Here is a 21,511-nt window from a genome sequence, read left to right on the forward strand (position 1 = left end):
ATGGCCGACGCAGCATACTGGGCTGTTGAAAAGCAGTCTAATCTCAGATTTAGATATTTCAAGACTCATACCGAAGGCAATATTAACGCCCTTCAACAAGCATTTCATAAGATTGAAAAAGCATGCGACCTCGGCTCTGACAATATTGTTTTCCGCTGCGATCCTCCAAATCACCATTGTGACAAGGCAGCTGGTTATGTCCCTCTGTATCCCGCTGACGAGTCCAACAACCAAGTATTTTTATGCCCGTCATTCTTTAATAAATACCATTATCACGATGTTGACAGAGGTCGTATCCTCGTTCACGAGACTTCGCATATTCCATACAGTAAGTAAATCTTACAAACTAATTTTATTGGTATTTTTTCGACCCAAATTTTTGTTAACTTGAGACTTTTGTACTATAGTTCGACATACGGAGGATTATAATACGTATGGATTGCTTGCGTCATTAGCGTAAGTATTATTTCCAAATACCTTGTTTTTTATTTGAAAATGTTGACCATTTTACTATTTTAGACTTTCTAAGGAGCTTAGCCTTTATCACGCGGATACCTTTGGCTGGTTCGCCCTCGCCGCTTATAATAAAGACTATTAAGCTTTTCTTACATGTTGCAATTAGGACATTGGGTGGTGCTGGAATGACAATTACTATAGCAGTTCGTCTTAAAGTTCTTGGCTGTGAGGATCAGGCCCCTAGACCTACCCTCAGAATCACGACTCGGCTCCACGCCGAGCCAGGGATCGGACAAGGGTCCACTAACTCCGGATTTAAGCGCGTCTCTCCAGCGCGCCGTCAATTGTAATTTCTCTCTTCTCTTCAGTTTAGAATTTTCGTCGATAGCGCCTAATACACTGAGGTTCTCCAATGTATGCCTGGCCGTGACATTCCGTAGAAAGCCTTTGAAAAGGGCTTTGTGCTTTTTTATAAGGTTGAGAACCTTTAAGTCGACTTTGAAGTGTAGACCTAGGTATTCCCCATTTTCGGGAGGTTTTTGCAATTGGATTGCCATTATTGACGTCGTTAATTGCAGATATAAGCTGTTTTTCAGTATATTGCTTCATTGGAAAATGGAGAATTAAAATCAGAAAAAAGTAAATCCAAAAGTGACAGATTCATCGAGATATTTATAATAGAAGTTGGAGGATAAAAATAAAAGTGTTGTTATTTTTGGGTGCCGAACAGGGGGGGTGCCGAACAGGGGGTACGCAACGTTAATGTGAGGATTAGGCCCCCAGACCTACCCTTAGAATCACCACTCCACTCCACCAGCCACGCGAAGCCTGGGGTCGTGAAAGGGTCCACTAACACCGTATTTAAACGCGTCTCTCCAGCGCGTCGTTGATTGTGATTTCTCTCTTCTCTTCAGTTCAGAATCTTCGTTAATAGTGCCTAATACATTGAAGTCCTCCAATGTACGCCCGGCCGTGACAATGGATACAGACTGCACCTCATGCTCAACAATATCGATTGACTCGCACGACCAAATTATCAGTCTGCTTGCATAGCCTTACTGATCCGCAGATTTGCCCCTTGACATCTTGATACGCGTATAGACTCAGAAAATACTCTAGCTAGAACATTTGGCCAATCTAGTCAACACCGCGATATTCGAAAATGTTGGAAAATTCGGGCATCGCCCTCATTTTTCCCACCAGCTCCTTCTCCATGGTCACTGTAAAGACGCACCCTTCGTCAGGATCGGCGGACCTGACAGGCGCGTACATGACGACGGCGCCCGCCGTCGAGAAGCCGCCAAATAAATGCCGATAGGTAATCGGCTTCCCGAAGCCAAAGTCAAAGCTACCAACGTCCGCGGGCCTATGATCAGTCATTAACATGCTCATGGGAGGATACGAGTCCAGTCGCAGGCTGATCGTGCGCTTATCCCGGATAGGTGCTACCATAGCCAGTAGGTGGTCCACATAATTGGCAGCTAGCTGCATGATATAGTTGCTATATTCTATCGCATCCAGCGCGTAGTGATGAGCCTGGACGACTAATACTAAGTCGCCGACGCAGAGATTGATCTAATATGCGGACACGGCAGGTCTGTTGTCTGGGTCTGCCTCGGGTCGCTCACCTCATGTCATTGTTGGGATGCCTATCAAGTGGGCTATTATTAGCTTTGTAGGGGAAGAAAAAGAATATCTATTTCGGCATTTGGATCCATGTCAGGGATAATGACCTGCACGCTTGATTCCCGCCTCTTGACGAACGAGTACCCGCCCTGCACATCCTTTTTCGATTGTCCTGGAAAAGGTGTCTACCTTGACCGAGGGTACGTTGAAGTCCACAAGTCAGCAGCTCTACAGCGCGGCTCTTCTCCTCATCCCGCAGGCGGAAGAACACGGCGTAGTTGGTGGAGAGTCCAAAGCGCTCCTCCTCCGTGTCGGACTCCCCCGGCTGGGGAACACAAAACAACGACAAAAGCCTTTGGTTTGCAGCCTCTCGCGAACCCGAATGTGATGCGATCGCTGGACAGGCCGCCAAAGCCGCCGAGGAGCGCAGGAAAAAAGGCGGCTCAGAATGGCGAAGGCCCCCCTCGGAACCCCCAGTGCAGAGCCTGGCGCTATATTGAACTGTGTACTGTATTTGAGGAGTCATTGCTATCTGCAAGCTGATCTTGAACTACTTGATATCTTGAAATTGTATACATCCTTTTGGAAAACAAAATCGCCACATTCGTGCACAGAATCTCCCGGCCCACATCCAGATGTATCTTACTTGATAGTTCTAGCTTAAATGAATTTTCTCGGACAAAGACCTCGGACCACTAGGATGCAGTATCCGATGGCAGCTCCAAGTATTTTCCCCTGATCAGGAGAAAAGCGCTAGCATGCAATTTTGTATGAGCTGAGCTGTGGAACATGGAAAAGGTAATCTCAATGAACAAACTAAGTCGCATGGCATCGGCGCTAGTCCCGACCGATCCACGCCTCCAACAATTCATCAACGCTCAACCTTTGGTCTAGACCACAGGGGTCAATCAGCTCTAGTTTTGACCCTTTCGTCGAACGAAATAAATAGGACACTGCATTGCCATGCCTTGAAAGGTCCGCCAAGGAAGTGCCAAGACCAAACAAGCCATACAGACATACCCTCACGGTCATCAATCCCACTAGCGAGGGCCTACCTGCCTGTCTCCCGTCGTCGTTCATTACAGCCATGCACAGAACACGCACTGCCGTCGGCATTCTGCTGGCCCTCGCCGGCCCAGTTCTCGGCGCTGCCGTCACCAAGATCTCCCAGGATGCAACTTGCGGCATCGCTTTCGGGACCACATGTCAGGGCTCCGCTTTTGGCAACTGCTGCTCCCGATATGGCTATTGCGGAAGCGTAAGATTTATATACAACATGTATATTCATATACAATAAGATTTACAATATGCTGATCACGATTTCTTTTAGGCCGATGGCTATTGCGGAGCTGGCTGTCAATCCGATTTTGGTACTTGCAACGGTGCCAGCCCTCCATCTGGGATGAAGGTCAGCGAGGATGCTACCTGCGGCAACGATGTCACTTGCATTGGCTCCGGCTTTGGTGACTGTTGCAGCTCCAGCGGGTGGTGTGGCAGCAGCAAGGATTACTGTGGCTCAGGTTGCCAGAGCCTCTTTGGATCCTGTGATGGCATCGCCAGCTCGTTGGCCTCTGCAACCGTCAGCGGTAGTACCCGGTTTTCCCTAGGCCCGACATCGAGTTCGAGTCAGGCCGCGTTGTCTTCTTCGGCATCATCTGCCACAGCATTTTCCTCGGGGTTTGCATCAACAGGAAACAGCGCAGCGTCCAACGGCGTCCCGCAAACTTCCACCGAGGTCCCGTCGACCTCCACTGGGACGTCCACATTTTATTCTGTCGACCCATCTGGCACATCCAGCTCCGGCAGTACGTCCGCTTTGCCTACTCCTACGTCGGGAACAGTTTCCGCCGCCCCCTCCGCGTCTTCTGCGGGCGTAAGGGTCTACGAGGAACGGGATGGGCAATGGGTCTCACCGGCCTGTACATATCTCGTCGCCGACAAAAGAGTCACCAACATTATCAAGGAGCCCAAGTCCGCAGCCATCGCAGAATGCCAAGGACGCTGTAATGCCTATCCCGGCTGCCGTACTTTCTTCCTTTATGAAGAGAACGACAGGGTTGGTGGGCCTGGATTCGACAAGATGTATTGCGCATACGGGGTTCGACCGTGGAACGATGATTGGCTGCAGTGCAACAATGCCCGCTACCAGTTCAGCATCGGGTTCGAGTACGTGCGAACCGACGGCGGAGCCATCTCTGCTTCTGGTCCCGGTGGGAGCTCCGCGTCGTCCACTTCCAGCTCTATCAGCAGTTTCAGTTCTATCAGCAGCTCCAGCTCCAGCTCGTTGACCACATCTTCCAGCTCACGGACCACCGCAAGCACCACCTCTACTTCATCAACCACGTCTTCCGCCTCGCGGACGACTTCAAGCTCCAGTTCGACGACGGGGACCACGACAGCCCCGGCGGCACCCTCAACCAGCGTCCGCAGCGTCAGGGTCTACGAGCGCCGCAGTTACAAATCCAAGTCCCCGGGTTGCGCCTCCATCGACAAGACGGCGCTGACCATCCGAGGACTGGACAGCACTCCGGGACCCAACAAAGACTACGCCACGGGCGTAGCTCAGTGCCAAGGCATGTGCGACGCCTACGCCGGCTGCGAGACCTTTTTTTACTCGCGTCAGGACGGCACCTTGAAGGAGAACTCCCTGGCCCAGTGCACCCTTGACAAACGCGCGTGGTCTGATGGGCGCATCCAGTGCGGCTGGACTAGTATCGTTTTCAGCGCCGGGTACCAGTTTGTCCGCACCAATACCGTCACCGTCACCCTGGGAGCTACTTCCTCGGGTCCCACCTCGACAGAAGCCCCCCGATGAAGAGTGCGAGCATTGTGCCGAGCCGGTGACAGATGATGACAGGGCGGAGAATTATATTTGAAGGAGCAATAGAGAGTATTAGATCGTTAACTCTTCGAGACACATATAATTTTTGCTATTACTGCATTATCAATAGTCCTAGCGGTCATATGCATATTGGTCTCGTGTATCGCACGTCTTCGTTCGTGATCCTTTGGGTTAAGCCAATCCTACGCCAATAAACGCCGATGCTCTTGTTCAATTTGCTCCATTGACATTGGATTCCAGTTGCACACTAATGCGAGAAACCCTGTCAACTCGTTTTTTGCCCCTCCTCAGATGCCGCAAGCAGCCCATTGAAGTAACTTATTAAATAATGCCGTTTGTTTTTTGTCTTGACTCTCGAATTACATGCATGGGCTTTCCTACGTAGCACTAGATAGAATGTTTCTTGCCAGCCATTCACTAAAAAAAATGTCGCGCGCCAATTCCGATAACAAACTCCAATTTTGTCTGTAATTTGGAAACTGCGGTTACAGGGCGAGATAATTATGGGCTTCTAGTCGAACCCAAATCTGGGCCACACTGTGTTCACAAATCACCATGGACGGTAAGCTCAGGGCATGTGCGGGAAAATATTGACAATGCTGACAGGGGTAGGTTAAACCGATAGGACCAAATTTGAGGATGTTTTCAGGCTGTTCAGGGTATGCTTGATCACATATTGTAAAAAGCAACACAACATCAAATCTTCAAAGTTTTTGGAAATTTCGCGGCTTGTCAATTGCGCCAACAGTTTCCTTCCATAAATAACAACGTGTTTTCTTGCATTAAACACATCCCAAAACTGGGACGTTACGAGGACCAAAATTGTGTCAAACAAAACAGGCTTGGCCGAACTTTCAGTCAAAAGACCTATGGTTGGCTTACTGACACAAATAGACAAGAAATAACAAAGGTTAGCGAGTCCGCTGCACATGTTTTAATTTTCCCCAGACTCTTGTTTATACCGCAGATCAAAAGAGAATATCTTCAACACTAAAGCCTTATCAAAATATATGACCAAAATGGCCTTGCAAGCACGCATACCTAAGGTAGACCCTGAACTAGGTCTTGTTTGGGAGGGACCTCCAAGCATGGATACACTCAGCGATGTATTTGCTGTCCGTAACGCATTCGCATCCCGTCACCCGGACATATTCGGCCTTCCCCATCTGCCAGTCTCCACTCAAACACCCTCCCACAACGTCAGGTCCGCCGACGGCACCGAAATAGAGGTTACGCATTTTATCCCCGAGGCACCTGCAGCAAAGGAAGCCCCACCGGCTCGTGCAGTTATATTCTGTTTTGACGGCGGTTTTATCATGGGAAACGCGGCCAGCAACATCAATTTTGCCGCCAATATGGGGACAACGGTGCATTGCTTGTCGAAGCTGGTAGAGGTGAAGATTCAGCGGCCACCAAAGTGGAAATAAGAGCATCAAGCATCCCGGATACTCTTATCGATCCCATTTTGAGATCTGATTCCGTTTGATAAAAGGATTTATATTATTGGCTTTCTCTTGAATTTATTTCTGAAACATATGCAATCAGTAGCCACAACGGCTTGGTAGATTTCTCGCTGGACTAGTGGCAGCAGCCGTAATTACCGCCCCCGTTCTAGAGTGCCAATTTAATTTTTATCAATATTACGGAACTACCGTACGTGTGTGCGTGGGCCTTGACCAAAGTAACTGTTCGCGGCGAGCTCCAAATACCTACAGTAGATGTGTTTTTTCTTCTTCTTTTCTTTTTTCTTTTTGTTTTTTATCTCCTTTGTTCTTTGCTTTTGCAAAGGGATAAAAGTGGGAGCACACACGCCCCGCAACATTGTGCTAAATATTTAAGGAAGGGATTTTTACCCCTACTACAGTAGTATTTGAAGGTACCATAAGCATGGAGAAAGCATGGAGAAAGCATGGAGAAAGCATGGAGAAAGCATGGAGAAAGCATGGAGAAAGCATGGAAAAAGCATGGAAAGAGCATGGAAAGAGCATGGAAAGAGCATGGAAAGAGCATGGAAAGAGCATGGAAAGAGCATGGAAAGAGCATGGAAAGAGCATGGAAAGAGCATGGAGAGGGGTCCGTATAGATTGCAATATGCACAACACTTTATAATGAAACCCGCGCAAAAATGCGTCCCTGGTCCGTTAGGCATTTAGCACTCGTACCTTTTGGCGTTTTGTAGCGAGGTCAATTTGCATACCAGGTACAATTTGCAACGGCTCTCAAACACTGCCCCACAGGAACACCGAAACTTGAAGGCCATTATAATATAAAAAAGCTATATCAGATATATCTACAGCTGCTGATATTTTGGAAAACAACTAACGCTGTAGGGTGCAATTCTCGAATCCGTAGCGGTAGGGTTTGAATATGAAGACCGGGATGTGCCAGCGACGGCTGTTCATGCTTTAGTTAACCAGCCATTTTTGTACAACGCAGTTCTTGACCAATATTTACTCTAAAGTGGATTGCTGTTACGATCAAGGTATCGGGGTAACCTGTTCTTATGGTAAAGTACAGTGGGTTGAAGCAACTGAGCGTCTGACTGGGTAACTGGGGTTCTCAATGACTGGGGGTGAAATTATGATTGTTCTCAAGTAAGTATTGAGGTTAACTAGAGTTTGATTGCTGCTAAGCAATCCTAGAATCGAATCTATCTACATGGTAATAAGCGTGCCTTATATAAACTATGTTCCGAATGTGATCTCTCCTGATCTGTCACAGATCGCAGAGATCACTTCCCTTGATCTGTTGTGATCCCTCAATGATCACTGAGATCACTCTCTTGGCAATCACGTGAGGTCACGTGATTCCTTATTATGTAATCCTCTTTCTGCCGGTCGGTGATTTCTCTGGGCGGGTGTCGTCAGGAGGGGTGTGACCCCACCTGGCCTCCCTGGTACCGGCCCAACTGTCTGGTCGTAACAATTGCGACTAAGAAATTTGCAATAACTTCCATGAATCCTCTGATTGAAAGGCAAATCATGGTCAAATTCTTTTGTGAGCGCCCTGACAAGTAGCTTGACACGTCTCTTGCATTAGCACTGGAAGGAGCACAGTCCGAATAAGCGTGCCTTGGAGGGTGTCTTCAAAAGGTGCCACTAGGGCAATTTGCAAAGCTGCATTTGTAGCCTGTCCATTGTTGCATAACCAAAGGACGAAAGGTGAAGCCTGATAGTAATCTGGACTCATGCAGCCACCACCCAAATTCCCGTATCTTGTAACGTTATCATATTGCGTTCTGATTTTAGCAGTCACTCAAATATGTACGGTATTACGAAGTACGATGGCGTGGTGGGGGGGGGTATGGCGCTGTGGAGCGCAGCGGCGCATGGCGTAGTGGCGTAAATGCAGCAGTGTCCCGTCGCTTTTTAAACTGGGCGCTTAATATTAATGTTAATATTGATTTTGATGGCGACGTTGAGATGCACAGTTTCTTCCAATCAGTTAGCCGCCGTTTAAGCGCTTTCGAATTTTCGATTTTTGTTTCAATTAACGAATATCAGGTTCGCGTTTACCAGGGAATTTATATAAATTGTGCAATAGTGAAATGAAAATCTTTGCTCTGACCTGATGTAAAACGCTAAAACTCGTTGTTTTTAACACGATTTTCTGAACGAAACGACTGGAAAAATAACACCACCAAACATCAGCCATTTGATCGACAGCCGAAGTTCAAACCTGCTCCGAAAAACCACAGCGTTCGAATTTGACGGAATAAAGGTGGCCATTTGCATCGAGTATAACGGTTTGACAAAGTATTTCGTCACCGACGAAAACTTTCAACCGAATTGGAACGCGGAAACAGACGCGAAAATAACAATTCCGCCAATTCCAATTTCGAACGAGGAAAAGTATAAATATGACGGTAATTTGTCGTCTAATTTTGCCTCATTTTCAACATTTGGCAACCCTGCATTTTCAACGCCAAATTCGGACATGGTCCGAGCCGAATTGCCATTACACAACGGCTTTTTTATAACGTTGCGTACCCCCTGTTCGGCACCCCCCCTGTTCGGCACCCTGAAAATCTAACAACGAAATGCCTACTTTTATAAACTGATTTAAATATAAAATTATCAACGGACAAAAATACAATCGTTTTCACGCTTCTCCGGTTCATTAACCTCTTCTTCATCAGCTAAAGGTTCCAAATTTTCTATATCATTTTCCTGCAATCCAATAATGTTCTGTTTGTTAACCAAAAGCTCGTTTGGATCCGGAACCACCCTCCTCCTTTTAACCGGCCGTATTGCCTCCAGTTGTGCTTCCAATAAGCTGATTTTTTGCTGGGCGCTAGCCAAAAGGGTATCTTTGGCTTCGAAGCTTTTTTGGACTTTTGCAAATAAAAGACGTGAAGTAGCGTTGGTTTTGTTGGATTGGGAAAGTTTTTGCAGTTGAAGTCGGATATCTCGGGTCGTTTTAGCGGTTTTCCAAATAAGTAAAGACGGGTCGTTAATTTTTTGGGCTGGGCTTTCCGGTGTTTTATCCCTTTGCAAACCGTTGTTTTTATCTTTTATAACGTTGGCGTTGCTATTTTCTAACAAAAAAGGGCTTAAAAGTGGTTTAACCAAGTTTACCGGCCATAACCCCGTTGTACGCCAACCAGATTGAATGGTTTTTGCTATAAATGCTTTTAATCTGGCTTTTCGATAACAAAGTAGGAAATTTCGTTTTCCAATAACTGTCAAACAGCAAAATTGGCTAACAAATCCAAGTTGACGTCGATAAGCTTCTTTTAACGGCCCAAAAACCGATAGATCCAATGGTTGAAGAACGTGTGACGAATGAGGGGGTAAATATAGGAGTTGAATATTATTTTGCAAGCAAAGAAGCATAAATTCGTCCGTTATATGTGATCCATGGCCATCCAAAACTAATAACCGCTTTTCAGGGGTTAAAGGTTGGGTATACGGAATAAACACCTTTTTTAACCATTCGATAGCCGTTTGGTTATTTGTCCACCCGTTTTCGGTTGCATGAAATTGCCAATTATCGAAAGGGCTTAAATCCGTGGGAAACCATTGTTGTTGTACGTTTTTTCCCTTAAATATAACGAGGGGAGGGAGGGCAACGCCCGTAGCCGATATACATTCGATTATAGTCGTCCAACCACGCGTTCCGGGCTCTTTTCGTTGCAACGGCCGGATCCCGTTAAGCCCTAATACTAGGCCATTAGATCCTTTGCCTTCCATTATACCGGTTTCGTCCATATTCCAACGGTTTTCCGGTTTAATAGCGTTAATAACCGGGTTCGTAATATAAAGCCACCAAGATTTAATTACCTCCGTAGTAGCGCCATTAACCCGGGCGTTATCTATTCGACGGGGCCTTTGGGTTTTAAGGATTGGATAACGAGCCAAAAAACGAGTTATCCAACGTTTTCCAAGGCCTTTTGTCTCTCCGGCGGCTTGAAGAATTCGTTCGGCAAAAAAGCGTAATTCTTGATGCGTTGGCGGAAGCCCTAAAGCTGTTTGGGTAAGTACCCAATCAGCCAAATGCTTTTCCTGTTCCGTGGAAAGCCTTTGAAAAGGGCTTTGTGCTTTTTTATAAGGTTGAGAACCTTTAAGTCGACTTTGAAGTGTAGACCTAGGTATTCCCCATTTTCGGGAGGTTTTTGCAATTGGATTGCCATTATTGACGTCGTTAATTGCAGATATAAGCTGTTTTTCAGTATATTGCTTCATTGGAAAATGGAGAATTAAAATCAGAAAAAAGTAAATCCAAAAGTGACAGATTCATCGAGATATTTATAATAGAAGTTGGAGGATAAAAATAAAAGTGTTGTTATTTTTGGGTGCCGAACAGGGGGGGTGCCGAACAGGGGGTACGCAACGTTAGAGCGCATGCGCATATCGTTTGCCGCGAGTCGCTGAATCCCGTAAAACTGAATATCCCAAAGCGCCTACCTAGTCTCAGGGCTCATCCCTGAACGCGCGCTCCGCCAATTGAACTCCGGCTTAATTGGTAAGTAACTTAGGCTAAAGCGCGTTGCAGCGATTTTATCGTGCTCTCAAGAATTCAAGGAGCATAACAGTGCCTTACCAAGACGACATATTATGTCGAGTAGTAGGGCTTTATTACTTCCATTTTCCATATAAGCGAAGCGCTAGAACTTTGGCCCTGGGACGAGTGCTTTGTGCGCTGGGAGAAGGCAGCAGAGGAATTCTGCCAAGATTACAAGACAAAAGGAGCAAAACCCTAGTCTGAGGGCTCATCCCTGAAGCCCAAAGAGCCGGACCAGTTCCGCTTCAATCACACTGGCAAAATGGATACCAACAGCAAGTATCACCAAAGCTCGTTGTGTGCTTGCTGTAATGGCTGCTAAGTTTTGGAACATGATCCCGCCTCCCTTGGGCTAGCCCAGCGCGACTACTCCCTAACGACAAGACTATGCTCCCACAAAAGTCCCGCTGATCACCCAAAAGCCCATGCTGTCGAGCTGATGCTCTGGCTCAGATGGAAATAGATTAACAGACACGTCGGGGATACTGCTAGCCACAGCCCATGACCGTTCAATTTGACATATCCTACAAACAACCGGTTAGCAAACAATCCGTTTCCGTTGCGTCGAGTTCGCCGCCGCTGTCGGCTCCAGCCTGGGAGGGAAAAAAAGAACATGCCAGATAAACCTGATAAAACGCCCATCTCCACTTGCCATCCTCGGCACTCTTCTCCAGCACGCCGTGCGCAGCCCACTCCTTGACCAGGTCGCCTCCGCTCCGGAGCGTCTGCTTCACCTCTCCGTACAACATGATCTCGGGGGACCCGGGCGCGGCCGCAAAGACGCGATGAATCTTGTGCTTGCGGGCCTTTACCCTGTCCCACATTCTCTGTCGGAAGTCGCGAATCTCTGGAACATTTTTTTTCTCTTTAGTGTCTTCTTTTTTTTTCATCTTGTTGCAGCGTCAAGTCGGGATGAACAAGCAGGCCCTAGTTCCGACACGGAAAGGATTCAACTCCATCGGCTGAATCACGCGACATAGAGGAAAACGAACCTTCAGTCCCTTTGCATTTGAAGGTCGCCATTATCGCTGTACCGTCCGGGGTGTATTGTTGGGTGTAGAGGTCATGTCCCTCGGGGTCGTCGGTGATGCGATAAAACTCCTCCAGGAAGGCGTAGATGCCCTCGTCCAGAGCGACGTCTGGTTTGGCAAAGGTGTAGTCGGATGGCATTCTTGAAATTGGAAGCTGATCTTCAGATCTGCGTTTGTATAACAATTGAATCCGGTATTGGATGGGATTGTTTTGTGCAAAACTCAATTTTTGGCAGTCAAGGCTATTTTGGAGTAGCTTGGCAGAGGGGAGGGGCAGAGAATGCCGGTTTATATAAAATCGTCCATCTTGACTTGTTCGAATGTGGGTCCCAACTTTTATGGGCCTTTCGGGTAAGTTCCTAAACAAGATCCATCCAGGTTCAGAACCGCAGCCTATGAGGTTCTTCCAAGAGCTCGAAACCTTTATTTTAAAACTCATTTACTTCCTCGAATCTCTTTGGCCCTATAACTCTCCTTTCCTTGAAATCCACATCCCCATTTTTGAGGGGGATCCTGTGTCTGTGGCCCGAGGAAAAGGGACACGATCTTGCAAGCAGCATTGTTCCCCCGGCCAAACGGAACATGACAAGAGTAGAGAGTACAAAGAAGCTTGGAGAAAGCTTATTTAGCCCTGCACTACAAATTTTGACCGCTTAGCCCCGAAGCAAAGTCAGCCAACTGAGCTAGGATGCGATGCACTGGCTTGAGTTTCAGAGCGTTTGTTATCAACTGCGGTGAAAACTTCCTGGACAGTTTTGATGTCACCAGGGTCATTAGTTTTGAAGAATCTCCACATTTAGGACTTGTTATTTGCAGCAGCGTAATTGGCGTGATAATCAAGGCTAACATAGCTGTCTAGAGCTTGCGATATAGTCCATTCTTGACTATAGTCGCACCCTGTGGCGATGTAGGCGCGTTTCTCTACATTGGGACGGTCGACATCAGCGACCGCTGTGATGACGATAGGCTCGTCACGGGCTGCAATAATGGTATACAAAGGCATATATTCTTTGTGTGAATCTGTGTTTGCACAGCTAATGACCGCCATGGTGGCAAAGGCGGCCACAGCAGTCAGGAGATAATGCGAAGAAATAAGTCTTTGCTACTTGGCTCGAGTTAAGCAGAGTGACGGAACGAAACCAAATAGTAGATGAAGAGTATGCCTCTGAAAGTGCGAAGTCTGCAGGAAGTTCCCAGTTCTATATTGCTCTTTTAAACCCTTTAAATCTAAATGTAATGGATACAACTGCCTGAATACCCCACTCCCTCGCCAAATTTGATAGGGCCTGCCGCATGAGCCCCAACTGCTAAAACAATGCAAACTGAGGCAGTTGTTTAACAGACACTAGGTGTAATATGGCCGTTTATAGTTACTCTCATTGAATGAGTGCCCTATCTGCTGTACATGCGGACGATGCCGACAGTTAGATAAATTGATGTCAGATCCTTTAATTTTATCCCCAAGGTAAGGCACATTTGCCTAGACCGGGTGACTAAATACCACGGTAGCAGGCGGGAAAAGCCGCCCCTTGTCACCGTATGTTTATTCGTGGACTTTCACCAATTTAACTGTTCGCTGGGAATTTCAAATACCTGGATTTGTTTTTTTTTTTTTTTTTTTTTTTTTTTTTTTTCGCAAAAAACTATTACCAAAGCCGGAAACACCCACAAGGCCCACGCAATGGAGCAACTGTGCCATAAAAGTGATTTTTAGCCTTACCACTATAGTATATATAGCGGATTTCCCCTTTTATTGTAGTATTTCCATTAACCTCAAAAGAAAACCAAAAAAAAACTTTTAATATTAGCTATTTCTTAGATTGTTGCCGACATTAATACAAAAACTACCTCCCTAGAAAGCGGGTGTTTGGTTTTATATAAGTACAAATTTTCATATACATTAAACAGCCGCGGTACTATTATAGAGAGCTATAGAATAAAAGTGAAATGACCACTTTAGGGCCCTCTCCATCTCTGAGTCACCCGGGTCTAGCAGCAGCAGTGCGATTGTCCGTAATCAGGAAGCATTTTGGGCTGAAGTAAAACTGTAGCCCTTTCATATCAGATTGTTAAGTGCAGAGATCAGCAGCATGGAATACAGTTACCATTGGCTTCGGATGAAGGCCTTCCGATTGCCGCTGTAAAGAACATGCTGCTGAGAAACTTGGCCTCGAGGCAGCCGACGCGAACCCAGGAGGCACAATATGGGTGTATGTGGATAGCGCCTCCGTTATTTGGGGCCTGAAAGGATCCGCGTCGTTATCCTCGCAATGGGCCTATATCCGATTCCACGAACTCGTGGAGGAGCTAAACGACACAGGCGTTAACATCCTCATACAATGGTGCCCGGGGCATAAAGGAATCGAAGGGAACGAGAAAGCAAACCGCCTAACGGACGAAAATGCAAAAGGACCCGCGGACACCGACCCCCGCACGCAAGACGCGACCGTCAACGGTATCCGATCCGAATTTCGGAAGGCAGCCCGAAAAGCCAGCGCGCGATGTTGGCAGGCCAGGAAAACTTCAAATGCATATAACCGATGGAAACTGGAATATAACCCAACGAAAAAACCAAGCGAGTTCGGGCTACCCCGGCGGATTTTGGGGCATTACCTAGCTATGCGGACAGGACACGGGGCTTTTCGAGGTTACCACGACCGGTTTGCCCACCAGGGCGCAAAAATGTAATACCTTTGGTGCGATAATTCCACGGCACCAAACCATTTGGTCCATTGCCCAAACAATTTTAAATAATGGAAAAAATGGCCTAACGGCCCGATTTTACGGCCAGACACGCAAACCAGACAAAAAATACCTATATAAAACATTGGGGACCCCGCGGACCTTCGAAACGTTAGCAGCTATTATTGGCTATTTTACCCTTTTTCCGCGCTAAAAGCGCATCGAACCTGCCTTGGTGGACACCCCCGCGCGCAACGGTGTGACGAACAAACGGCGGAAGGCATATATATACATAAATAAGATAATAAATTATAAAATATATTCTACAAAAACTTTGGAAACAGAAATTGCTTATCACGACGAGAAGGTTGGTGTAAGGATTAGGCCCCCAACCCTTCCCTCAAAATTACAATTCGGTTTTAACGTTGGGCTCCACATCTCCGACCCCCCTAAAGTCCGGCCCCTAAAAATATCTACTCAGCCACATCAACCCTTTGTTTTATTTTATAAATATCTAGACGAATTTTTCACTTTAGAACTTGATTTTTGAAGATTCTTGCTCCAAACTTTCCAATGAAACAGTACACTGAAAATCAGCTTCTTGCTGCCATTTCTGACATAAGAAATGGCAAATCAGTTCACAAAACCTCGCAAAAATGGGGTATTCCTCGGAGTACCCTTCACGATCGTTTAAAGGGGGCCCAGTCAATTCAACAAGCGAAAAGATTTTGTCAAAGGCTTTCACAGGAGCAGGAAACCTATTTGGCAGATTGGGTACTTGCGCAGGCCGCGTTAGGCCTTCCGCCAACGCATCAAGAACTACGCTATTTTGCGGAACGAATTCTTCAGGCCGCCGGAGAAAGAAAAAGCCTTGGGAAACATTGGGTTAGCCGTTTTATAGCCCGATATCCAATTTTGAAAACCCAAAGACCCCGGCGAATAGAAAATGCCCGGGTTAATGGGGCTACAACCGAGGTAATTAAATCTTGGTGGTCCTATTTGAAAAATCCCGTTGTCGATACTATAAAACCGGCCAACCGTTGGAATATGGACGAAACAGGTATAATGGAAGGCAAAGGATCTAATGGCCTGGTGTTAGGGCGTAATAAAATCCGGCCATTACAGCGAAAAGAGCCTGGAACGCGGGGTTGGACGAGCATAATCGAATGTGTATCAGCTACGGGGGCTGTTATACCTCCCCTCGTTATATTTAAGGGGAAAAACGTACAGCAACAATGGTTTCCAGCTGATTTAAGTCCTTTCGATACCTGGCAATTTCATGCAACCGAAAACGGGTGGACAAATCATGAAACAGGTATCGAATGGTTAAAAAAGGTGTTTATTCCGTATACCCAACCTTTAACCCCTGAAAAGCGGTTATTAGTTCTGGATGGCCATGGATCACATATAACGGACGAATTTATGCTTCTTTGCTTGCAAAACAATATTCAACTCCTATATTTACCCCCTCATTCGTCACACGTTCTTCAACCGTTGGATTTATCGGTTTTTGGGCCGTTAAAGGAAGCTTATCGACGTCACCTGGGATTTGTAAACCAGTTTTGCTGTTCAACGGTTGTTGGGAAACGAAACTTTCTACTTTGCTATCGAAAAGCCAGATCAAAAGCATTTATAGCAAAAACCATTCAATCTGGTTGGCGTACGACGGGGTTATGGCCGGTGAACTTGGCAAAACCACTTTTAAACCCTTTTTTGTTAGAAAATAGCAACGCCAACGTCGAAAAAGGTAAAAATAACGGCTTCCAAAGGGATAAAACACCGGAAAGCCCAACCCAAAAAATTAACGACCAGTCTTTACTTATTTGGAAAACCCCTAAAACGACCCGAGATATTCGACTTCAACTACAGGAAATTTCCCGGTCCGAAAAAAGTAACGCCACTTCACGGCTTTTGTTTGCAAAAGTCCAAAAAAGCTTCGAAACCAAGGATATCTTATTGGCTGAAGCTCAGCAAAAAATCAGTTTGTTAAAAGCAAAATTGGAGGCGGTACGGCCGGTCAAAAGGAAAAGGGTGATTCCGGATCCCAACGAGCTTTTGGTCAGCAAAAAAAACGTTTATGAAGCACAGGAAAATAATAGGGACTGTTTAGAAGCTTTGAACGATGGAGAAGAGGTTAGCGAACCGGGAGAGCCTGACAATGATTGTATTATTGTGCGTTGATAGGTTTACATTTAAATCGGTTTATAAAAGGGGTATTTCGTCGTTACATTTTTCAAGGGGGCCGGACTTTAGGGGGGTCGGAGATGTGGAGCCCAACGTTACCAATTACGCCGAACCATGGATCGGATAAAAAAAGTTATTAGCCCGGATTCAAACGCGTTTTTTTTAACACACCGTTAATTGCCATTTCTTTTTTCATTTTATTTTAAGAATTTCGTTAATAGGGCCTAATATATTAAGTTTTCCAATATATGCCAGGTCGTAATAATAATAAACAAAATCGCTATTTTTACATATTTTTCAAATTAAACGTAATTATTTACGAGATTGCAAAAACTTGTTAAAGATTATGTTACGCGTTCCTAGATTACGTGGCTCCACACGTAATTTATACTACCCGCATATCTGCCGATAAATCAACAGCAACCGAATATTTTGCCTGAAGCTGATTTTACGTAGAGGGCTGCTTAACATAATACCCCTTGCCCTTACATGCCGGTCTTCTATCCTGATGATTTCTCATAGTGCCCACATAACGAAGCCTTTCACCGCATCCGTTGCAATGTGAAGTAAATGGTAAAATTGTGAGCTCTGCCTCTCGCCCGCCTTTTTTGGGGAGCTTGAACGATCTGTTGGGATTGTCCTCAGGTGCTCCGCCTGGTCCGTTTTGGGGGACGTGGGATTTTGTACCGGAATTGTCCCCACGTCGTTGAACAGCGGACGAATCGCAACCGATGGGAACAGCTGTAATACCCACGGCGAAAAAGGTTAAAATACCAAAAAAGGTAGACGTTCGCATATTGGTGGTTTATCGAAAGGAAAATCGGATTGGGTTGACGCGAAGAAGTAAAGGTGAAATAGAAAAAGTTAATCAAGAATGGTGCTGGAATGAAAGTGCTTGTGAGGAAAAAGCCCAAGGCTTCGTAGATAATTTGTCGAGATTATATACAATTGCTGTTAATAGGGCTTATATAGTGGGTAGCCAAAAATAACGCGAAAAGCTAAAACTCTCATATAAAGTTATTATACTCACTATTTTTAAAGAGCAATATCTTGGTAAGTAAAATAGCATTGGAAGGAACAAATAATCATTAAAAGATTTAGGTATGAATTTTATATATTTTAATTATTATTATTATTAAATTTGCCTGGATAAGCTCAAATTTCCAATAAGAAAGTCACGCTCAATTAGGGAGCGACAGAGCAGGGATAAGCCCTGAGACCAGTGGAAAATACTTAGTATATTATCTAATTCTACATAACTAGCTACCGCTGACTTGCGTGTATCTTATGGTGGGTAATGGAGCGGGTGAGGTGCCTGCACGGAGCTGCCAGTCCACGTGGGGTGAGTCAAGTAAACTAATAATAACCAATTTTTAGAAACTTCATGTTTTTTTTCTGTAAAAAAGAAGTTGACAAAGGTACAGTATTTACGCATTGTATTTATTTCAAAAATAGTAAAAACAAATTAATTAAACTATAATTGTTACGAAAGCGATTCCAAAGAAACAAGGTAGCAATATAGGGGCGATGTTATTCGAAGATTTGAGATGAAGTTTACACAAAGAAGAAAGGCACGCTATTGGCGTGCACGCGCCCAAATAAATATATAATAACAAAACATGGCAGTTTATTACGTAAAGTGGAGCTAGCTACGGTTGGCAGTCGCCCAGGCACGCCATTCCGTAATATAAATAGAGAAATTTTATTTTTAAAATTACACTCTCCATTATTAAATTCATATTATTATATTCGTTACTAAAGTTATTTATAAAATCCTATATACGCATTATATTATTGTTACGATCAAGGTATCGGGGTAACCTGTTCTTAGGGTAAAGTATAGTGGGTTGAAGCAATTGAGCGTCTGATTGGGTAATTGGGGTTCTCAATAACTGGGGGTAAAATTATAATCGTTCTCAAACAAATATTAAGGTTAACTAAAGTTTAATTGCTGCTAAACAATCCTAAAATCGAATTTATTTATATGGTAATTGTCACGAAAGCGATCCCAGAGAGACAAGGCTGCAATATAGGGGCGATTCTATTCGAAGATCTAAAGCTAAGTGTAAAGGAAGAAGAAAGGCACGCAGTGCCAATCGCGTACACGCGCCTAAGCGAACAAATAACAAACTCACCCTGGCGCCTTGTCACGTGAGGTGGAGCTAGTCACGGTTGGCAGTCGCCCAGGCACGCCACTCCGTAACATTACCCCCCGTCCGCCCCGCGAGCGGTTAGGACTCTTGCTGTGTCCTGTTCTGTCTTCACCGGCGACGTCGCAATCTGCTGGCTGTGCTGTTCCCCGTAGCCGGGGCGTTGTCGTACTCGTCGGGCGGGTCGAACCGATTCTCGAGGGCAGCCTTTTCCCAGGCCTCTAGGCGCATGGGAGGGCCGGCCTTGTCGGGGTAGGCGTTATGGTACTGTCGCAATTGCACAGCCGCGTTCTTGAATCCTTCCGCGTCGTAGAACTCCGGGTCGGGGTCCCAGCCTCTCCACTGGACTTGGTACTGAAGCACACCTCGTAGCACCCGCGAGGAAATTACCCGTTCGACTTCCCACTCCTCTTCGTTGGTATCTTCTGACGCGTCGATTACCTCGCCTTCGGGCCTTTCTGCGGCTTGTCCGTCCAATGGGTCACGTGGGTCTAGCCGAAGACGGTCGGCATGAAATACGCGGCTTCCCTTCCAAGAGTCTGGCAACTCCAAACGGTAGGAATGCCCCCGCTTCTCCTTAATCACATAACTACATCTGGTCAACGGGTAGTCTAGTTTATCGCTAGGACGGTCCGTCACCCAATGCTTTTTAATAATGTAGACGGCGCTTCCTACTCCGAAATCGGGTTCCCGGCGGTGCTTGTTGGCTTGGTCGCACATTCGTTGTTGCGCCATTTGGAGGTGGGTGCGTGCCGCCTCCACGTAGCTTTCGAGCTTTTTGGTAATCGCTTGAGCTTCGGTTCTTGTAAGTCGCTCACGGGTAGGCAGTCCCTTTAGTTCGGTCCTTTGCGTCCAATCGAAATGCATATGGGCCGGGTAGCCGTTTCCAATCTCGAAAGGTGAAAATCCTCCGAGAGAGTCATGGGGTAGCGTTGCCTGCACCAAATCGATTGCGGGCATACGTTTGTCCCAATCGTCTTGGAAATGGTTAATATGAGGGCGCAACCTTTGGTCGATGTAGGCGTTCATAATCTCTGCTTGCCCTGCTGTTTGGGAGTGCCCGGCCGTCGAAAGCTTCCACTTAATCTGCAAGATCTTGGACATCTCGTCGATCAAATCTGATACAAACTGCGGGCCTCTGTCGGAAACGACTTTCGTGGGTAAACCATAAACGCGGTAAGGACCCTCGTAGTACATCATGGCTGCATCTTTTGCGGTAGCCGTCCTTGTACATGGAACGGCCCACGACCGTTTCGTCAGCGCATCGATCATTACAAACAGGTTATCGTTTCCCGACTTCGACTTGGGCATTGATTTAAAATCTACGACGATGGTGCTCCATTGTCGATCCGGCACGGGTAATGGTTGTAAAAGCCCAGGGGTCTTATCTCTCGGAACTTTGGCTGATCGACAGGAACAGTTGGCGACATAGCGGTCCACCATTCCGCTCATGCCTGGCCACCAAAACTGCTGTGCCACCAAACGGCGGGTCTTATTGCGGCCAGGATGGGCCGTAGCAATAGTCCCATGAACTTCACGAATCACTTTGGCGGGCCATTCCCCGTCGCCTGGGATCACCAATCTCCTTCGGTACAGTACGTGTTTGTCGTGCAACAACGTCCAGTGCTTCTCTTCGGGGTTACGGGCCTTAATTCGGTACTGTTCTAGCAGTGGTGAATGCTCGTTGGCCCTGAGCACCTCTTCAGCGAACAGCAGTTGTCCAGCTGCGCCAGTTGGTTCGATCGCTGCCAACAGCACTCCGAAACCGCCATCGGCAACAGTTTGCCAATATGAAAAGGGGTTGACCACATAAAGGTCGTCGCCAGCACTGTCGACAGGACGGAAAATAGCCATATAGCGTTCTGCTTCCTGACGTTCTTTTTAATTTTGTACATCCTCTGCCTTGCGGGTCAAAGCATCTGCCAGCACGTTCTCGCTGCCAGGGCGGTAAGTGATCTCAAAATTATATTGGGAAAAGAAGTCGGCCCAGGCCGCTTGCCGGGAGTTGAGCAACCGTTTCGTAGAAAAGTATTCCAAGGCCTTATGATCAGTAATCGCCACAAACTTCTTTTTGGTACCCATTAGCTCTGGTCTCCAGGTTTTCAGCGCCCTAACGACTGCTAGCAATTCCTTGTCGTGGATGGGGTAGTTGAGTTCCGCCTGCTGCATAGTTTCGGAAAAGAATGCGATCGGATGCCATTCTTGGGTGTTTGGGTTCTGCTGCAGCAACGCTCCGGCCACCACTCCTCCGGACGCATCAGTCTCTACCCTTGTTTCGTAATCCGCTTGGTAATGGGCAAGGATGGGTGCGGAAGTTAACGCCTTTTTCAGTGTATCGAAAGCGACGCGGCAATGTTCGTCCCATTGAAAAGGCACCGCTTTTTTCGTCAAATTCGTTAGCGGTTTGGCTACCCGGCTGTATTCTGGGACAAACTTTCTGTAAAAATTGCAAAACCCTAGGAAGGACTGCACTCCTTTCACGGTAGTGGGTGGTGCCCACTGCTTCACGGCGGCTACCTTATCTGGGTCGACAGCGA

At 46.4% G+C, this 21,511-nt stretch overlaps 6 protein-coding genes across 6 annotated transcripts; 3 read left to right on the forward strand and 3 right to left on the reverse strand.

Annotated features, from left to right (window-relative positions):
• Positions 1-598, forward strand: MGG_17758 (uncharacterized protein; the record flags this gene model as incomplete). The annotated part of the gene is made up of 3 exons (XM_003720058.1): positions 1-328; positions 408-456; positions 520-598. 3 exons carry the CDS (start codon positions 1-3, stop codon positions 596-598), a joined length of 456 nt encoding a protein of 151 aa, XP_003720106.1.
• Positions 599-1,593: 995 nt separating this feature from the next.
• On the reverse strand, positions 1,594-2,608 carry MGG_03785 (uncharacterized protein; the record flags this gene model as incomplete). Its single annotated transcript, XM_003720059.1, has 2 exons — positions 1,594-2,031; positions 2,315-2,608. 2 exons carry the CDS (start codon positions 2,606-2,608, stop codon positions 1,594-1,596), a joined length of 732 nt encoding a protein of 243 aa, XP_003720107.1.
• A 561-nt stretch (positions 2,609-3,169) lies between these two features.
• Positions 3,170-4,897, forward strand: MGG_03784 (uncharacterized protein; the record flags this gene model as incomplete). Its single annotated transcript, XM_003720060.1, has 2 exons — positions 3,170-3,340; positions 3,413-4,897. The coding sequence occupies 2 exons, from the start codon at positions 3,170-3,172 to the stop codon at positions 4,895-4,897; spliced, it is 1,656 nt and encodes a 551-aa protein (XP_003720108.1).
• Positions 4,898-5,943: 1,046 nt separating this feature from the next.
• MGG_17759 (uncharacterized protein) lies at positions 5,944-6,351 on the forward strand (the record flags this gene model as incomplete). The annotated part of the gene is made up of 1 exon (XM_003720061.1): positions 5,944-6,351. One exon carries the CDS (start codon positions 5,944-5,946, stop codon positions 6,349-6,351), a length of 408 nt encoding a protein of 135 aa, XP_003720109.1.
• A 4,859-nt stretch (positions 6,352-11,210) lies between these two features.
• On the reverse strand, positions 11,211-12,194 carry MGG_03781 (uncharacterized protein). The gene is made up of 3 exons (XM_003720062.1): positions 11,920-12,194; positions 11,545-11,774; positions 11,211-11,451 (listed from the first exon to the last, which is right to left on the reverse strand). Exons 1-3 carry the CDS (start codon positions 12,095-12,097, stop codon positions 11,437-11,439), a joined length of 423 nt encoding a protein of 140 aa, XP_003720110.1. The 5' UTR covers positions 12,098-12,194; the 3' UTR covers positions 11,211-11,436.
• A 5,078-nt stretch (positions 12,195-17,272) lies between these two features.
• On the reverse strand, positions 17,273-17,620 carry MGG_17760 (uncharacterized protein; the record flags this gene model as incomplete). Its single annotated transcript, XM_003720063.1, has 1 exon — positions 17,273-17,620. The coding sequence occupies one exon, from the start codon at positions 17,618-17,620 to the stop codon at positions 17,273-17,275; it is 348 nt and encodes a 115-aa protein (XP_003720111.1).
• Between the last annotated feature and the right edge of the window lie 3,891 nt (positions 17,621-21,511).

Source organism: Pyricularia oryzae, chromosome 6 (genome assembly GCF_000002495.2).
Source record: "Pyricularia oryzae 70-15 chromosome 6, whole genome shotgun sequence".
NCBI lineage: Eukaryota > Fungi > Ascomycota > Sordariomycetes > Magnaporthales > Pyriculariaceae > Pyricularia > Pyricularia oryzae.